The following is a 19782-nucleotide window of genomic DNA, read 5'->3' as shown; positions in this document are numbered from 1 at the left end:
TTGGTTTGGATTTAATGCTTTAATGGTTTGATTTGGATTGTAAATTAGAAAAATCGATATGTATGGATTGAGTTGTATTTCGGTCCAAAACCGAACCAATCCAATTCATGCCCACCCCTAGTCCACATAACTCAACTCCTAATTTGGCAAATCTTTTATAGCAAATCAATCTCCATAATATTGGTTTGTTAAAATATTTAATTTCCTTCTAAGGAATTTTGGCATTCAGTTATTTTATACATAGTTATTTATCTATTTATTTTTTGAAAAAGCCAACATTTAACTTAAATATCTTGAAAAACAAATAAATTTAAGACAAAACAAATTAAGCTGATGATAATATTATCCCAAAATATGTCATCTATGAATCTAAAATTTGAGTAATGTAAATATATATATTTAACTTTTCTAATATATTGAAAAAAAATTCTCTATTTTCATTAGCCCATTCAAATAATGATAACATTTGTGAAAATCTAATTCTCTTAAAAAAATAATAATTTTTCTCTGTTTAGATATTTATTTTTTAGATGAAAAAATATGAATCCAGAAAATTAGATTTCCACATATATAGAAAAATTGTTCTCATCCATAAAAATATCATTTTAAAAATTCCACGGAAAACAATTTTAAAATTTTTTGAAATATAAAAAATTATCTTTATTTTATCATACAATATTAAATTTAATCAATTATTAATTTTGACTTTCCTATTTCTTGTTAAATATTTAGTTAAAATGGTAAAGATAAGGTTTGGTATTATTAAAGTGCATAATTTTGTTAATGGACAAAGAGCTCTACCACTTACTTTATATTATATGTGAACATTATTGTTGTAATAGTTTTATTTTTATTTTTATATTTTTTTACCTAAAAAAAAGTCTTTTATTTTGGCTTTGGTTTGTTATTTTTTCCAGAAATTACTTTTTTATTTTAAATTTTATTATGAATATTTAAATTAATTGAAGGGTATGGTGGAGTCTAAAAGTGTCGGCAAACTAATACAATGGAAACTGATTTACCATTGAAGACTCTGCCAAATTAGGAGTTTAATTATGTGCAATAAAAATAAAAAAAAAATGAAGTGTCATATGTTAATTAGTTGGCAAGAATAATTAAAGTTGGTAGCCACATATTAGTTTATTTATCCTTAAAGTAATGCATTAACTCCCAAGTTCAAATCATAACTCATATGGCGGTCTAAGAGAACATATGGAAAATGTACATGATCTTTAGAAAAATTATTTATGCTTTGACTTTTGAACCAACAAACTATTGATGATAAGATAAAAGACCTCGATATTCTATTTTTATCAACGGAGGCCTCAAATTATATATAATATATATATATTTTATCATAGAGGCCTCAAATTACATATACATGATCGACGTGGTCCAGTAGCACATGGATGGAGATTTTCAGTCTTATTTTATTTTTATTTTTCTATTTTTGTATTTATTTACGTTGATATGGGATTGTGTTACCCATGAACAATAATAAAATCAAAAGAAAGGAATTGAAGATGTGGATCAGCTAATCGGAGACCGAGCCAATGGTTGGCAGTAAAGTGGCCGGCAGTGACGTCGTTTCACAAAACATTCAGCTTTACGCCAATCGATAAGATTGATGTCTGAGGTGACCCCCCATGGCCCATCTAATCAACAACATTATCGGATTCATAATATTTAGGTGAAAATTTGTGAGGTGGGGGGAAGACCTCCATAAACTTTGGCTTTCATCAATTACGATCCGACTTTTCAGTGCAGAGTTTCTCATCATTTGACAATTTGGTAATTCCGACCACGGGTAATCATTATTTCTATAGTAATTATCTATTAATTGAAAACATACCCAATTCTCATCCAACTCAAGTAATTAATAAGAAAAAAAAAAAAAAGAAAGAGAAAAATTGAAATAAAGATACTAAAATGAACTATCTTTTGTTTTTTGCATTCTCCAATCCTTTCTCTAAGTATTAGATAAGAAATTTACTCTCCTATCTTTTTCCATTCTCCACATTTTCACTTTTTTTTCATCAATAATCCCTCAACCCAAACACACACCATGCATGATGATAAATTCGTCCAACAAATATTGGGCCGTTGTTATGTTACATATGTGACACATGGATATTTATCATTGTCTTCTGTACTTTTCTTTTTCTTTTTTTTCAAAACCTTTCAAACTTTGACAAGCTTTTAAAGCGTTTTCATTTTCTTTTTCTTTTCCTTCTCTTCGGCTTGTGAAGTATGTATGCGGTCGGAATATATGGAGTACTATATATTTTGCGAAGAAACTTACTTACCAATAAAATCGCAGGGAAGGTGGGGGGCTAAATAGCCTAGCTAGCTAGCTTGTAGAGTAGGAAACAAAATTTAAACCCACAATTGTTCGTAAATGTTGGCAAACATTTCAGCCCAAGGTATTAGAAAAAGTGAAACCTGAAATTAATTTTTTTTTTTTTTGGGCTTGAAAAACCTGAAATTAATTATTGTGAACATGAAAATCCATCCATATATACCCCGAAACTCCTCCTTGCTTCATATATTCAATGGTATTGTGCATTTAGTCATTGTCTTCAGATAACTCTCTTACAAGATGCCTTACAATTGACACAAAATATCCCCCATCATTCCATTTGGAAAACCATAAATACTTGAGGAAACTGCATGCGCATGAATAATAATTCAATATTGTGGGCACACATATATAACCTCCTTTTGAGTGTATTTTGCATATGCTACGCTTACACTATATCATTTGTATCCTTTTAAATCATAAAATTAAATCTATAAATATTATTTACCAGTCAAACTATAATAAAATAAAATATATTAATCCTTTGATTCTACCTAAAAAGGTTTAGGTATATGAGCGGAATATAATACCATAATATCTTTACTCTGGTGAAATAAAAAAAAAAAATTGGTCCTTTTTATAACAATCATTAGCAGTATGACTAGCCTAATTCTAAAGCTAGGCTAGGACTATTTTGGCTTTTAGAGCTACATAAATTAATTAATCAATGTCATATCCAATATTGGATAATGGGTCCCCCTCCTCCTCCTGCTAAGCAAAGTGGCAAACCCAAAGTGAAGATGAGACTGCTGGATAAACATCAAGCATATAATATTATAATATTTGGACGAATAGGTGATTCTTTAGTACCTAATAGCATATGGTACCGATTGGTGCTAGCTATTCAGCGGAAAAAAAGATTGGCGCTGCCTACTTCGTACCAATATGATCCAAGTCAATCTTCTGCATCTGCATGTTTATATATAACGTTTATAAAGTTTAACGTACTTCAATTATATATATATATATATATATATATAATTTGTATGTAGGTAACAAATGATGTTGTCCCTAACATCACAAAAATGCAACCATACTACATTGCTTTCAAATTAATCGTTTTTTTGGGGGGAAAAAAAAATCTAAGTGCCAATCTTATCCAATTTTTTTTTTCCAACCGTCGTGTTTACATATTTCTGTCCCCCAAAATTGCTTCTCCTCAACATTAATTAGGCGGATCATTAAGCCAACTACTCTGCTATGTTGTCTGTACTGTATTGGTTGTTGATAAATAAAGTTAGATACTAATTATATTCCACCAAATCAATTTAGAAATTGTTCTTGGTTTTAAGTTAATTTAATTAATAATACTATAGATATATTAAAATATTCATAAAATTTATTTACTAAGTAATACTTGTTTAATTATTATCGATTAAGATATTCATATAACCTAAATATGAAAAAGTAAATTTTTAAATGGATTAGTAAATTAAAACAAATAAAACAATTAAATGTTGTCATATTACTTAACATATTATTTGATAAATAAATTTAGTAAACATTTTGATAAAATTAATATTATTATAATTTAATTAGTTAAATGTTTTCTTTTCTCCATTGAACCTTTAGTCCAGATTTTTTCTCTACTTGTTGTTCGTGATATATATGGTACCACTAGCTATTACTTAAAAAGAGGAATATGCAATATTAAGTAGTTGATCAAAACCAGCAAGAGAGCTAGCTAGATATTATATATATATATATATATATATTTATATATATATATATATATATGTAGAGGTGGGAAATAAAGTTAATAAATTGACAATTTATTTTAAAAAAAAAAACAGAAAATGAAAAAAGGATGGGTTTCACATTTTTTTTTTCCTTCTCTTTTTGGTAAGATAAACAATATTAAGACGCTATATTAAGGTCTCCACATAGGATCCCTTGGGCTGAAATAAGAGGCCTTGACATTAGAATCAAGAAGCTGTAGTGCCTTAGGATTAGAGTTGATGCACCTTGGAGTCTTATACTGATTGATAGAACCACCTTGGCTAATGATCAAGTCCATAAGTGCCTCAAAAGTGCCTGACTCCACCACACGTATCTCAAGTGGACCCACTGACTTATCATATGAGCGGCAACGACGGTATATGTAGTCAAGCTGTTCCTCCACGGCAATGCAACACTCTTGGAACACCTTATCATAAACCATAATGTCCTCCATTGAGTTGGAATTGGTATAGGAATTGGAATGGTTTAGAATTTCTATTTCCCAATATAATACGTAGTGGCCTGGCACATTTGATGCGTCAGCAAAGCTAGTGTATTCCACGAGTAGTGCATTGTAAGGTTCTAAAAGTTTCTTAGCCACACTTATGCTCTTGTGCAGGTCTTCTTCGTTCGTTTTGTCATTGTCTATGCTCAGCACCACGTTTCTTCTGCATATGAATCTGAACTGTGGGGCTTTGTTGTGGAACCCACTCACTTGCAGCACATCGCCGATCCGATACCGATACAATCCTAAATTATATATATATATATATAGATATATTCATGCACACGAATTGAATTAATACACATTAAAAAAAAAAAAAATTCGGAAATCAATTAGCTGAGCTTAGTTAATTACCAGCAAATGTGGTTATGACCAATTCGTAATAACAGCCAAGCCTAACGTTTACAAGATCAACAAGCTTATCTTTAGGCACTTCGGTTTCTTCATCCAAGTCCATTAGAAGTGTCCCATGGTCGCTCAAGGGTATGAATTCGAAATATCCCATGTTGGGCAAAAGGGTGAATGACACGTCAGCCGGGTCGGATAAGGGTTTCAGGTTGACCCCAAAGTAACACTCTGACGAAGCATACATGGTCCCCACAAGAGGCAGTTTTCCTCCACTGTAGTACTCCAGGGCCGGTATGTACTGTGACATCGATCCGGTTACCACAGCTTCAATGTACTTGGCTCTGGGCCAAAGCAAGCGAAGAATACCTTTCCATGATGGACGGCTACAGATGTTCTGGATCTCATCAGCCAGAAGTGGGTCCGGCTGCAAAAGTATGTTGGACATTGATGTTCGGCATTCGGGATCGGTGATCAACGGATCCAATTGACCATTCCTTATGTCGTTGCAGAAACGAACCCAGTTTCGTTCGAGGAACGAAATGGCTCGCAGAAAAGCCGATGCGAACACAGCTCCCAGCCGCATAACTTTGTGGCGGTGGACTAAGCCGGCTAGCAACTGACAGTACATGCTTTGGTTGCTGTCGTTGCAGATAATGGCTTGGTCAGGGCTCGTGTAGTCGTTGAAAGGGTCGCGTGCTCGGCACTTGAAGTGCTTGCTTCTGTAGTAGCTCGTAAGCACGGTTCGAGCTGGTAAACCACAAGGTGTGGACGTTTCAGCCTTGACAAAGTAGAGGTACATGGCCTTGCCCTCGTCGAGACCAGGGATATACCTGGAATTAAATGCATTGTTTAGGTCCAAATGAGTCATTATATATATTTATAAATATATATATATATATATATATACATGGTTTAATTGCCCCCTAGCTACTACAAGACTCCACTCAAAAGGGCAGTGATATAATAGTATTCATATTCCTACAACTTTAATTATCAAAAGTTAACGTGAAAAATATCAATAACAATATTCCAATTTTAATTGTTCTTTGGAATTGGCCGGTCTAGTGGGTTTCCCACTTTTTCACATCAAAATGGAAGTTCTATCCACAAATTTATGGTAGTGGATTCTCAGCATAGACTTGACCACAGGACATCACGTCCCATCCTCAGGAGCCTGCTAAAAAAAAAAAAAAAAAAGCAGGGAAGCTGGTACAATTCAAGCTTCGGTACATATTATAAGGAACATTTTGCCAACAACTTTTTTGAAAAAAAAGAAAGAGATCCTTATCAACTTATCATCACCAGGAAAGCTACTAGCTATTGGCAATTCCTTTGTACGGATTATTCAACAAATTGGTAAATAATAAATTGAGATTCATCTATGCTCATGTAAATGTGAAATAATGGAGAGAGAATATGTATATATGATATAATGTATGTAACTGGTTCATAATTGGCATGGTGAGATTATATAAAAAAGTTCGACGATCAAGATCTTCCGCAATTGATGGCATCATCTTGGGCTCCCCAGCTGATGTTCCTGAACTGCAAATCATATGCAAAACAATTACCAAATTAAGTTCATTATCAATTAAGTAACCCAAAAAAAAAAAAAAAAAAAAAAAAAACCACTAAGAGGAATAATTAATTAAATTAAATAAAACTCAGAGAAAACGGAGAAGAGTTTAATTTTATAGACCTGCATAGCATTTCAGTTATTGGGTGGCCAGTAATCAGAGAGGAATCTTCACCGTTAGCAATCCTTCGGATATAAGGCTGAATATCCTTGTAAGTAATAACAGGGACACACTGCTTAAATTCTTTTGGTGATCCAGATTTATCCATAAACTTGCTCAAATACTCAGTTTCACGGTTTCGTTCTAAGATCTCTTTCAATATATCCTCCTGAACTTTATCAGCGTTCCTCGTCAGCCTCTCAATCTCCTTCAAGGCGGCCTCACCTTTGTATTCAAGTCTCTTCCCGTCCATATGTTCTTAATTATTATTCTTACAACGAGGAACAATCAGGAAGGACAAAACAGAAAAACAAAAAAATAAAAATAAAAATACCACACTACTGCAACTCCAATATTACAATTCTTCTTTCCTTGCTAAATAGTTTTTGAAACCAATTGGGGTCTTATATACAATGGATTTGGCTATGTAACGTGATTTTGAAAGATGGTCTTTGATTCTTTTTTATTTTATTTTAATTTATATTGTTGCAGAAAGCTTTTTCTAATGCATCCAAATTGGAAGCAGATGGTGCTGTGCCATCCAAACTGTGGACCCTCCCCCCTAGCTTTTCTGCTTTATCCGGGTTTAATATAATTAAATTATATATTTATATATTTCCTTCACTACATGATGATGTAGAAATCATGAAATGATTTGTATGCATATACATATGAATGTTGCTTAGTCAGTAAAAATATCTTCAAGTACGAGGGCCATAATAGCTATCTATCAATGAACAGATAACAAATGTTACATGGCTTGCATGCGTTTAATTATGATGTGCATCGTCTGCCGTTTGTTCCCTAGGACAATTCCATTAATCTTGAATCAATTAATTTTTGTGCTATTATAATATGCTAATCCAATCTTAAATTTAATTGATTCTTTTTTGCATAAAATTAATGCGTGCACGCCTCAGAACTTCATTAATAGTTAAGGTTTAAATATATTACCAACAATTTTAAATTTGTGTGCCACTAGTACTGAATTAACCAATAATATGAAGAGATCCAACAATACTAATTAGCAATGATTTTTCCTAAACCAAATGAACAAAAGCATTTATTTTAGCAAAATTAAAATTTTTGAATAGAACTTCTTGCAATCTGCATATATATTGTAATATTTGATGTATGGTTGAAGAGTTTGTATCCTTACATATTGCAGAATTAACTGATTCCCACTTTTTAATTAAGACTGCACTAGTTCTTGAAATTAAGCAGGACAATGTGACGCACATTTTCAAATATGTTATTCATTTTATGGATATCAATGCCATCACATGGTATCTGGTTCTACATCGATCATGGATTGTCTACACACATAAGAGCATTTGCTCTTTTCTTGTCTCAATAAGAAAGCACTCTCAGTAACTTTTGTTGATATTATTTGTTCCCTCTCTCTATTAAAACAGAATGTGACGTGTAAAACACACACGAAAAAAAATAAAAAAATAAAAACTTACTTCCTTTCTTTCTATAGTTAGCAAAAGACCACATACAAGTTAAAACAAAAAAAGTCATGTTGCAGGCATCGATCAAAAGGTTATTCATAACCCCCCATTAGCCTAAAGTTAATATTCCCTAATGCCATGTTTATTATTGGTTTTCAAGGAATTTTAGCGTCTAGATATCTTTATATATATTTTAGGATACCGATTTGATAGAAAAAGAACAAACAATTAGCATCAACCATTCATTGAATTAGTTGAACGAGATGCTTCATAAGTAGAGGACTCGGACTGTTTGCAGCTGATATACATGTAATGATGACTCAAATGTATAGAAATATTGCGTAGATGTAAAAGATTTTTTTTGTTTTTTTGGGATAATACTTGCATAGTTGTAAAAATTGTACATAGAGGACTTGATATAATAAGTAATAATTATTCTATCATCTAATAAAATTCTATTTGAAATCGTTCGTGATAATGTCATATAAATATTTTACTATTGTGTAACGTTATCCTAAACAATTTTGAATAAATTTCTTCTAAATAAGAGAAAAATTATAGCAAATAATTCATAACCATCAGTATTCAATAATTATCTAGTAGGCTCCTATGTTCTATTTTGACATATAGCTAGTTACACGAGACTATAGGTATATATATGTTCAATTTATTAGCCATTACATGGATGACACAACATTCACTCTTAATATAATACTTTTTCTGTACATATATGATTTGGTTGTCATGATCAGCAAATCTTTAGCACATTGCTTTTGGTCGATCTTTTAGCTCCTTTCGAAGGTTGGTGACAGATAACCACTGTATTCATATATACACAAAATCAAATGCTACTCTCCCTCTTCCTCCACATGACAATTCTAGCAAAACACTAGTGGCTGTGGAGATGAAATCTTTTTTCCACACAAGGGAAGGATTTGGTAGTGCAGAAAGAAAGTGAACTTTTACTGAGTTAGCCTTTGATTTTTGCATGACTTAGGTGGAGCACAGCGCGTGCCTCCGCTCAAATCATGGTGTCCTCCACCAATACCTCCTTCAAAGTTCAAAGTGCATTCTCTTTTATATGATATTTCAACTCCTAGAAATCCGTACGTACTTTAAAAACATCGCTCTTTCATTTGATCTTATCCACTTCTCTTGAATTTTACCATGTGCCTCAGATAGTCAATTAATACATATACCGTAAGCGAAAACCGATATTAATTTCATCGGCAAAGCTTGTACATCTATATAAATGTTGTTAAATTATATATATAGATATACATATTAACAATTTGATCATATATATTGATTTCTTTCAATCTTTTTTCCAAATTGGGATCCTTCTTGGAAATGAATATATATATATATATATATATGTATGTATTATGAGGTCACTATTTCACTTATATACAGATAGCCACTTGCATGACTCTTATCAATTAGTTTCTGAACTTACCATTTATATACCACCACCATTGTAAGACAAAAAGACCAAAAGAAAAATAAAAAGCATACATATAGTGCGTCGGTGAGCATTATATTCTTGTGAGCAGAATGATGGCGGGCAACAAGGCTTTTGGACGGATAGGGAAAGAGAGAAAAAAACATGTGCCAAAGAAGACGTAAAAACCAGCTTTTAACATAAAAAGCAGATTGCTTTTGTTTCAGAATTTAGTCTGGATGTGGCGAACGAGACGTCTACTACTACTACTACTGCTTTTTGTCTATATGCATGTGTTGAGCCTAGAGCTAGCTGGCTCAGGAACAGAATCAGATACTAAGGTGAGAGGGTGGGAGGCAATGTAAAAGGACAAAAAAATAAAAATAAAAATAAAATTAAAAGCGTAAATGTATGTCATTTTTAATCAAAAATCAGTTGAAAAAAATAATGTAATTAAGGAAAAAATATGACATAAAAATGGGTAAAAGAAAACAAAATTCAAGAAATTTTTTTTTTCTATTTGAACTAATATAATATTAATATTTTAACAAAACATTTTTATGTGATTACTAAAAAAAAATTGCTTTTAAGTGAATTTATCATTAAATTAATTATTACATGTATGACATTATGAAGAATATATGAAGGTTACACTTATATAAGGGTGTATAAAGATGAAACAGAAAAGCAGATTAAAGGCAAAATCAAAATCTTAAATGTGAATGATGAAACAAATTAGTAGAAATTTTAAAAAACTCTAATGTTAAATATTAATTAAAACTATTTTCGTAAAAACATTTATTAAAACTAGTACTAAAACTTAAGTATTAAATGCATTTTACCTTGGTTTATGACAACTTTATCATTGACAAAACCATACGGAATTATTAATTGAGTTTACTATATATTTAAGCTATTAATTAAATTCATTCCATTTTTAAAAAAGCAATGGATATTTGTAACTTTAATTAGAAGGTTATATAGTAATAATCAATTAGATGGGACTCCATGTGGTATTTTGAGTATGGGGGGCCAAATTTCTATTTCAATTAACTCTTAATTTGTTTAGGGTGGCCAAATTTCTATTTCAATTAACTCTAAATTTGTTTAGGGTGGCCATCTCAAACCCAAGCATGGATCTGTCCCCCACTACCCCATGGCCCCACCCTCATGGCCCCCTCAAGTCTAAGCATAGATCCGTCAATGAGCTAGGTAATATAGCCCTATTGTTCATGGTTCTTGAAGGAGGGTTTGCTTTTATTTTTTGGGTAAATCATGGAGGAGTGTTTGCTTTGATTATTAATATTGAATGTATATGGTCATGTTTTTTCTTTTTCTTTTTTTATAGGCAAACTAATTGAAAGCAAAAGCAAACCTATTAGCTTTCTAGCTACTATATATTCTCTAGTACTAAAAAGAGTTATAGACTATATATTCCCCTTGTTGGTTAGTCACTCATTCATGATACTTTACTTTGCTCCATCCAATAGTTTATATTCATCATGTAAATAAAAATATTTATATGCGATCTTTTTTTCTTTTTTTTTAATTTATTTTTTGCGACTTTCCATGGCTTTCACCGATAGACTTTTTCTTGCTATTTTTTTCAACAATGGTGGTGAACATCTCTTTTTCATCGTGCCTTCTCGAAACTAGAACTGCTTATTAGTTATGTCTACCATTCAATAATTTTGCTTGTTGCTTTGACATGGGACGACGAGGCAAATCGAAACTGACCAGTAATTAAGGTGTACTTTATTACTTAATATTGGAGCTTTCCATGGTTCATTAAATTAAGCTAGGCATTGTTAGTATTTGTGAATCTAACATTTTAAAAATGCTATTAACTATTTTGATTTAACTTCTTTCTTTCTAAATTTTAATTTTAAAAATTACATTTATATTCAATTTGAATTTAATAAATTTAAAAAAAATTATAGATTTTAAAGGAATTTACTTATAGTTTTTTTTTTTTTTTCAACAAATTGAAGAAGAGGATTTCATTATTAAATTTTAAACTCACCATCTTGAAATTATGATTAGCGTTTACCACAACAAAGTGGTTCCAAAGGAAAAAAGTTAGTTGCTTTTTAAATAATTCTAATGGAATATATACTTTTTAATAAATTTGTATAGATGCTCTTGAACTTTGAATTAATTATTCTAAATTTACACTTTAAACTTTTAATAGAATATCTTTGAACTTTTTAAAATCATTAAAAATATTTTATATTTGAAAACATTCTTATTTCTTAATTAAACCAAACCAATAATATTTTCTCTATACATTCCTTTTTATCCCGTTAGTTTATTTTTGAAAATTAGAAAGACATGGATGAAGCAAATGCAGCATAATAAAGGAATTAATGCATAATTAATATAGTATGATAGGGACTAATCACAACTCACAAGTCTGAAATTTTATTTCTAATTAGCTCCTTGGGATACTTCTGTTTTTGAATATCTTTTTTTTAATTATTATTTTTAAGGATGAAAAGAATAGTGTTTCAAAAAAAAAAAAAAAGTGTACAGAAAGAAGGGAATCAATACCGAAGCCACATCAGATAATTGGTCGACAGAAAGTTAATTTGCATCCTAACCACCATGAAATGACCGATTGGAAATTAATTTCGGGTTTGGTCCCCAAAAGAGAAAAGAATTAGAAACAAAGTGCAAACGCTGTCGTTTGTTAAACTGTTTTTTTTCTTTTTATTCTTTTTTTTGGCTGTCGTTTGTTAAACTTATGGCAACTTGAACTTAAACCAAAAAGAAAAAGAAACCCAAAAAAAAAAAAAAAAAAGGAAAAATGGAAGGAGATCTCAGACGTCCATTTGTAGGACTGCAGGAGTGTCAATGACATGCACGGTCCAGATCTTGTACAACGTGTGGTGCGGTGGCGGGTGAAGTGCAACTTTGCTGCAGGTACAGGGTAGGGAGTGTTCGGATAGGCTGTAGAATGTGAAGCCAGTGACTTTGATTCTCTCTCTCTCTAGCTCTCGAAGTATCAATGGCTGTGGCTGCTGCTCTGTCTCTGCAACAGCAATTGCTCTGCTTCTCAAACTTAAAAACAAGAACAAGAAGGACAACACCATGGCTTTCCACCAGAAAATCCATCCTTACCCACTTCAATTCCCAAACGAATAAACTCCATTTGTCTTTAATCTCTTGCTCTTCTTCTACTTCTCAGTCCCCTGAAGCCAACACTGAGACTGCTGAATCTTGCGTCAACTTAGGACTCCAGCTTTTCTCCAAAGGACGGGTGTTTTCTTTTTTCTTTCTCTTTTTCTTTTCTTATTGAATTGTATAGCTTTTATCATGTTTCATTGACATGGGTACGTCGAATTTGGTATTTTTGGCCCCAAAAAAAAAAAAAAAAAAAAGTAAAAGTAAAAAAAAGAAAAAGAAAAAAAAAAAGAAGTGTGCAACATGGTTTTTGCATTGAACCCCATAAATTATTGGTTTGTGTTGCTGTATTTGAAAAAAGTTTGGAGCTTTGCGTTGGAGGAACTTTCTGTTTTCTGTTAAAAGCTTCTGGTTTCTTTGAGTGTTGAGTGGAAATTATGATTTTTATCCGGATTAATTGTGAAATTGATCATCTTTATTGATATCTGATTTCCTTAGGCAATTTGTAGACGGTTAAATTTGTTGGGAAAATTTTTTATTAGCACTTCAAGCATTCTTGTATTATGTAAACTGCTCGAATTTCAGTAGTTCAGGATATGATGTTGTTATTATTAGCGTGGTTGCCCAATTCGTTTTCATTCTTCTTCGTTATAGAGGGCCTTATTATCTGTTAATTTTTAGGCTAGTACGCCTTTTGTCCGGCATTTGTTCGAGTTATCTCTGCTTGATTAATTAATTAGTATTCTTGGTTTTATCCATGTTTATGTTGCAAACGACGAACGGTAATATTCATCTATATATTTATGTTAGCTTTAATCTGAAGCGCCATAGTTCTTCCAATATGTCCACTTTAACCGTACTCAGCTGTCTGCATTTGCATATGCTTCTCCTTATAGCTAATGAGTATCACGGGTTTATTGGTTTTTGTTCTCTCCCAGGAGTTAACTCTATTCCCAGTCATACTTTTAGGAGGTTATGATGATTATCTGTGATTATATTAGTCTTCCTTATCAACATGGCTTTGTACTACAGATTTTTCTGTGATCTGTATGCCTAGATTTTTACTTTTGTTATATTCTTTTTGTCGTTGAAAGTTAATTAATATTGTCGGCTATTACATGAAAAAATGGGATGCTTGTCCTTGGTGGTGAATTTTCAGGTTAAAGATGCCTTAATTCAGTTTGAAACAGCACTAAATTTAGATCCCAACCCAATGGAGGCCCAAGCTGCACTCTATAACAAAGCTTGCTGTCATGCATACAGGTGTCTTGGATTTTTCTCTTAAATAAAAAAATTTGGAACAAGTCATATCATTTCCAATTGTAGAAATTGACAAACTGTGTGGAATGGTTACTTAGTCAGCATTAACATGAAAATGAATGATCATTCAGTCTGAATAATAAAAAATCACATCAGTTCTGATTTGGTTTTGCTGCCTTTCTGACCATTCATAGACCATTGCCAGTCTATCAAATTCGAAATGCAGAATATTTGTTTGGTAAAGCGTTAATCAAACAAAGATGCTTCCTACAGCTTATATCATACTTCCAATGTTTGAACCATAGACTTACCTTTAAAGGTTTCTTAGTAGGGGCTGATGGATCTTTCTTTTCTGCATTTTGAGATAGAGGGGAAGGAAAGAAAGCTGCCGATTGCCTCCGTACTGCATTGAGAGAATATAACCTCAAGTTTGGCACAATTTTGAATGATCCTGACTTGGCCTCATTTAGAGCTTTGCCTGAATTTAAGGAATTACAAGAAGAGGTTTGTTGCTAAAATTTGTTCACTTAATGTCCATTTATTATAACTTTTTAGGCACTAAGGTTGTATTTTAACTGCCTTTGTCTTGTGTGGTCAAAAATTGCATCTACTCTGGTTAAACTTTTGGGATATGAAAGTGGTAAACTTAGTTGAACCTAATGTTTACAGGCTCGACTAGGCGGTGAAGATATTGGCTACAGTTTCCGAAGAGATCTCAAACTAATTAGTGAAGTTCAAGCACCATTTCGTGGAGTTAGGAGATTCTTTTATGTGGCATTTTCGGCAGCTGCAGGAATTTCGTTGTTATTCACTGTTCCCAGGCTAGTTCGTGCAATTCAAGGTGGTGATGGTGCTCCTGATCTTTGGGAAACTGCTGGAAACGTTGCCATTAATGTTGGAGGTAACCATGGAGCATTTATACAATTGTACAAAAACATCAAACATAATCATTGTCTTTGACACTTTATCTTTCCACATTATATCCATTTGTATTATTACATTGACTATCATTTTTGTGAATATCTTGTGTGGCTTGCTTCTTAACATGACTAAGCTTTTGAATCAGCACTCTACAGGCATTATTGTTCTTGTGGCATTATTTTTCTGGGACAACAAGAAAGAAGAGGAGCAACTTGCCCAAATAACTCGAGATGAAACTTTGTCAAGGTTGCCCTTGGGCCTCTCCACCAATCGGATTGTTGAACTTGTCCAGCTGCGAGACACTGTTAGGCCTGTTAGTATTCACACTTATTTTCATTTACTTGCTAATCAAATCCTTCCTGTCGTTCCTTTTCTGGACTATGTCAATATTCTTAACAAGATTGGATGTAGGTTATTTTAGCAGGGAAAAAGGAAACTGTTTCTTTAGCTATGCGGAAGGCAGAGAGATTTAGGACTGAACTCCTTAGACGTGGTGTTCTTTTAGTTCCTGTCACTTGGGGTGAAGGTGAGGCACCACAAATAGAGAAGAAAGGCTTTGGTTCTCCTACAAAGGCAGCAGCTGCTCTTCCCTCCATTGGGGTAAGATATGAAGCTTCCTATTTTTATCCACAATGTACAAAGTCACTTCTCCATGTTATATCAGAGTTACCAGTATAGACTGTACTATATGTTATATCAGAGTTACCAGTATAGACTATACTATAACGGAGTATTACAATTTATCCGAAAAAAAAAAAAAAAAAAAACGGAGTATTACATATGTTCAAATTGTATCGAATTAGATGCAATCATGCAAGTGTCAACCATTCTTTAAATTTAAAGGTTTTGAACTTTATTGACATACTTTCTGATGTAGGAAGATTTTGAGAAACGAGCTCAGTCTATAACGACAAAGTCGAAGCTTCAAGCTGAAATTCGATTCAAGGCTGAGGTTGTATCACCAGCAGAATGGGAAAGGTGAAATGCTTCTTCATTTTTCTGTTATGTAAAATCCTTGATCATAAAATTTAGCTGTCCTCCTGCTAATTAATTTGCTGCAATCTTATTTAGATGGATAAGGGATCAGCAGAAATCAGAAGGGGTAACTCCCGGTGAGGATGTCTACATTATACTCCGCCTGGATGGTCGAGTCCGAAGATCAGGGAAAGTAAGTCTATGAAGTCAACCACAGTTTCTTTTTTCTTTTCTTTTCTGTTTTCAAAAGACTTGGATACAAATTTTTGTGGGTAATAACTCCTCTCTGTTTACAGGGAATGCCTGACTGGGATCAAATTGTGAAGGAGCTGCCACCGATAGAAGCATTGCTAAGCAAGCTGGAAAGATAGGAATTCCATGTGTATCCCAACTATTAGAAAAGGAACCATTAGATCCAACAATCAAACACACTCTACAGAGTCATTGCATTTGTACAACTGATATGTTTATGTGAGGGACCATCTTTCGCCATGTATCATTTGTATTGTAACTTTGGCTATGCAAGTTATGAAAAGTAGAAAGCAAATGAAAAAAAGTTCAAAAAAAAAATAAAAAATAAAAGGAGAGGAAAGTAATATGGTTTTCCATCTAGATCAGATAGTTTTTTCTTGCGTCCCTTTATTTTTCTTAACGTGAAGCAAAGGGTATCATTAGACAATACATTGCATTCCATCTTCTTGATTTCTGATAATTATTTTTACTTGAAACACCCTTTTCCGGATCTGGATAATAACGATGTTTTGGGAAATTAAACTTTATTTCTTCTATTTCTCTCAATTGAGTGATTGGGATTCACAACCTTACAGCACAGCACAAAGTCCACAACCATAAAGAAAATCATTTTTATTGTTCCCAATTCTTGGTCCTGTGAAAAGGGTCCGGTCTACTAGATTCCTTGGGATGGTAATTCATATGGAATGAACTCGTTAAACGTTTCAGTGCAACCGGATTGTATATGATGGTTAGATCTTGACTTGGCTTATTAACAATGTTTAGCTGTGCTACTGTATCTCTTTTTAACTGTGTATTCTTTTGGGATTTTGAATAATCAATTTCCGGAAAAGAAAGTTAAAATTTGAATGAGAAGGCGATAATTAATAAAGACATCTCTAAACTAGATTAAGGTTGTTCTTATACAGCCAATGGCGGGCATTTATTGTGGGACATAAAATGTACTTTGAACTGTGTGAAGGCAACACCTAGGCCTAGAAAAGAAAGGGACAGGGGCTTCCAGAATCAGGATTAAGTGACTCGAAGTTGTTGAAGTGCTCCTTGGCAGGAATTTCATGGAATTCAAAGCAAAATTACCCATCAATTTATTAGAGATTGACAGAAAGAGAATATTATGAAGGGTGTTATGAGATATTGGATTTAATGAATCACATAGAAAATGACCAATTTTTTGCATTTATATTCAAAAGGTGTTAACATGCTTTGAATTCCAATTCCTCAAACCACTGCCTCAGTCATTGTTTCCATATTTTCTCAGAAAAGTGGTTTATTTCCTTCTGGGTAGGTGTTGAAGAGGTAGCACATTCAAAAGGCTTTCATCTTTCTTCACAGCAATTGGGGTATGTTTGAAATTGTAAGAGGGTCATGGGGCTAATGAGGTTCATTGGAAAACTAAGCACCCATTTTGATTATATTAATCTTCTTTTTCTTCTTTCTCTGGATTAGATTTGTACTACATATTGAATTCGAGTTTTGAAATAAGGATTAGGACGGCCATATTGTTGAGGTTGTTGGATAGATGATAGAATCAGAGTAATTTTCAGTCGTCAACCAAAAAGATTAGGCTTGAAAAATGGTATTCTACTTACTACTTCTATCTGCATTAATTTTTTGGTATACACTTTCTGCATAACTTATATTTAGGGATTTATATTGAAATCTCAGAAAAATACGAATAAGATAACACCGGAATATACAAAATGTTACGAGTCTTATGACCATTTACATGAAGATTCTATGTGTATTAACCATATGATGGGAAAGCTCAAAAGAGACTATTTTCTTCCAAAAGAACCAACTTGAACAAGGATTATCTCTCTTTAGGGTACACATTTCAGGTTCTCCATTTGACCCTGCCCTTGCTCAAAAAAATAAAATAAAATAAGAAAAAAAAAAAAAAAAGAGATCAAATCCAAATATTATATATAGCATGATATTATTTATACAATACGTTATCACGTTCTGAAGCTTTCTTCTACAAAATGGCTCATATTGTTGGTTGTAAAATTAAATAATAAATAAAAAAGAATGGATTTGTTTGTCACAACATCACTATCAAGGAAAAAAAAACAGAGACCAAAATAAAAGCATGACACATGATGTGCCACCTTACTCCACAACACTAAGTGCAAGTAGGTAGTTTTAATCTTATTACTCCTCTGTACGTAGTTTTATCCTGAAAGTTGCAGCCTAAATTTCCATGAGATCTTCTATTGTCTATTTCTTTTAATAAAATTTCCATGAAATTTCCTTGCCGTCCTCTTCTCACAAGTCTAGATTGTACTCTTACCCCGTGTTTGTTTTTTTGGGTAATATACTCGTACCCTGTAAATAACACAAAATTAATGGTCTCTGGAGCCAGTATAACTTAGACCTTAACAACACGCTTGTGATATATGGTTTTCTTTATTTATTTATTTATTTTCCTATAAATATGTGTATTTTTATAGACTCGGTAGTATAAAATATGTAAGAATTCCAGGGTTGAAAGCAGCAATTTTGAGAAGATTATAACTCAAGTCTGGAAGCTCCTTTTCTTTTATTTGTAGATCTCCTTGTTGACATATAGAGATATATGAAAACATAGTTGGTCAAAGCATGCAAAAGCCAAAAACCTGCCAAGGAAACCAAAAAAAAAAAAAAAATAGAAGAATATAACCATCGTTACAAGTCATACAGTGTTTCTGTAAATATAGACAAAAGCAATGTCATTTTCTTGAAACTAAACCACTTTAAAACTTGGTTGCCAACAAGCTGTGTTCTCCAAGTATATCATACTTGTGAAGCCTGCAAACTTGGGCAAAGGAGAAACAATTACAACAAATACAATGGCCAACTCCTTTTCTCATTTTCTGGTCTTTTACTTGTTCACCATAGCTCTGATAATCTCCTACTCCACTGTCACTGCCACCATCAACCACAGGTTGAGCTGGGTGCCTATGCCAACAAGTCGATGCCAAGGCTCCATTGCAGAGTGCATGACCGAGAATGAATTGGACATGGACTCTGAATCCAATCGTCGTATCTTGGCAACCTCGAAGTACATAAGCTATGGTGCACTGCAGAGGAACACTGTGCCTTGCTCTCGAAAGGGTGCTTCCTACTACAATTGTAAGCCAGGTGCTGAGGCTAACCCTTACAGCCGCGGTTGCAGTGCCATTACTCGTTGCCGCAGTTAAAAAAAAATGCTCAAATGTTGCTTTTGTTTCTACTTGGTTTGCTTTGTTTCTTTGTTTTTCTTTCTCTTATTTGTAATATAACAAGTAGCAATAAGGATGAGCATTGAGCCAGCAGTTTAGCTTCTGTGTCTGTAGTAAGTATCATGGAATGATTTACCTGCTCATATCTTGCTTGCTCAACTTCCTTCTTCCATTGTTATATATTATAGAATTCTTCTACGTATGGAGGAAGAATTCAAGATTTCCAACTTCCTATCTAGGAAGGAAATGCATGTTCCTTGCGTTGTTTCTGGTTTTTATATTTATTTTTATACTTCTTTATATCTTTCCTTCTTGGGGTTTTTACTCTGAGTGCCCAGCTTTGTTTTGTTGAGGACTTCTGTGTTCTTTGTCGGTTCATATTAGGACTTTATAAATGTCAAATTTCAAGTTCCCTGCAGCTCACATTTGCATGTGCCTCCACAATAATCGAAACCTAAAAAACTTCCAAGGAACTTCAATGATGGTAAA

The 19782-nt window shown here is 33.0% G+C and overlaps 3 protein-coding genes across 4 annotated transcripts; 2 read left to right on the top strand and 1 right to left on the bottom strand.

Annotated features, from left to right (window-relative positions):
* Nucleotides 1-4141: 4141 nt before the first annotated feature.
* On the bottom strand, nt 4142-7101 carry LOC107426321 (putative indole-3-acetic acid-amido synthetase GH3.9). The gene is made up of 4 exons (XM_048480212.2): nt 6631-7101; nt 6375-6476; nt 4938-5761; nt 4142-4828 (listed from the first exon to the last, which is right to left on the bottom strand). The coding sequence occupies exons 1-4, from the start codon at nt 6918-6920 to the stop codon at nt 4230-4232; spliced, it is 1815 nt and encodes a 604-aa protein (XP_048336169.1). The 5' UTR covers nt 6921-7101; the 3' UTR covers nt 4142-4229.
* A 5376-nt stretch (nt 7102-12477) lies between these two features.
* LOC107426384 (protein LOW PSII ACCUMULATION 1, chloroplastic) lies at nt 12478-16453 on the top strand. Of its 2 annotated transcripts, XM_016036551.4 has the most exons (9): nt 12479-12821; nt 13845-13948; nt 14314-14449; nt 14615-14846; nt 15022-15179; nt 15278-15466; nt 15744-15844; nt 15938-16034; nt 16138-16453. In XM_016036551.4, the coding sequence occupies exons 1-9, from the start codon at nt 12570-12572 to the stop codon at nt 16210-16212; spliced, it is 1344 nt and encodes a 447-aa protein (XP_015892037.2). In that variant the 5' UTR covers nt 12479-12569; the 3' UTR covers nt 16213-16453. The 2 variants fall into 2 exon arrangements, 1 of the variants encoding a protein (XP_015892037.2); XR_001582198.4 differs by lacking the exon at nt 16138-16453 and having other exon boundaries at nt 12478-12821; nt 15748-15844.
* Nucleotides 16454-18571: 2118 nt separating this feature from the next.
* On the top strand, nt 18572-19595 carry LOC107426368 (rapid alkalinization factor). Its single transcript, XM_016036529.4, has one exon. The coding sequence runs from the start codon at nt 18922-18924 to the stop codon at nt 19270-19272; it is 351 nt and encodes a 116-aa protein (XP_015892015.1). The 5' UTR covers nt 18572-18921; the 3' UTR covers nt 19273-19595.
* Nucleotides 19596-19782: the final 187 nt, after the last annotated feature.

The sequence above is a fragment of the Ziziphus jujuba genome, chromosome 9 (genome assembly GCF_031755915.1).
Source record: "Ziziphus jujuba cultivar Dongzao chromosome 9, ASM3175591v1".
NCBI classification, from domain to species: domain Eukaryota; kingdom Viridiplantae; phylum Streptophyta; class Magnoliopsida; order Rosales; family Rhamnaceae; genus Ziziphus; species Ziziphus jujuba.
This window is presented reverse-complemented; position numbering and strand designations above follow the sequence as displayed.

Bases quoted from the DNA above. Each gene is read 5' to 3' on its own strand.
- LOC107426321 (XM_048480212.2), bottom strand. From the start codon at position 6,920: ATGGACGGGAAGAGACTTGAATACAAAGGTGAGGCCGCCTTGAAGGAG. The intron at 5,762-6,374 runs GTTACATACATT...ATTTAATTCCAG, and splicing joins ACCATGCCAATTATGAACCA to GTATATCCCTGGTCTCGACG. The intron at 4,829-4,937 runs GTAATTAACTAA...TATATAATTTAG, and splicing joins GGTCATAACCACATTTGCTG to GATTGTATCGGTATCGGATC.
- LOC107426368 (XM_016036529.4), top strand. From the start codon at position 18,922: ATGGCCAACTCCTTTTCTCATTTTCTGGTCTTTTACTTGTTCACCATA.
- LOC107426384 (XM_016036551.4), top strand. From the start codon at position 12,570: ATGGCTGTGGCTGCTGCTCTGTCTCTGCAACAGCAATTGCTCTGCTTC. The intron at 15,180-15,277 runs GTTAGTATTCAC...GATTGGATGTAG, and splicing joins TGCGAGACACTGTTAGGCCT to GTTATTTTAGCAGGGAAAAA. The intron at 15,467-15,743 runs GTAAGATATGAA...TTTCTGATGTAG, and splicing joins CTGCTCTTCCCTCCATTGGG to GAAGATTTTGAGAAACGAGC.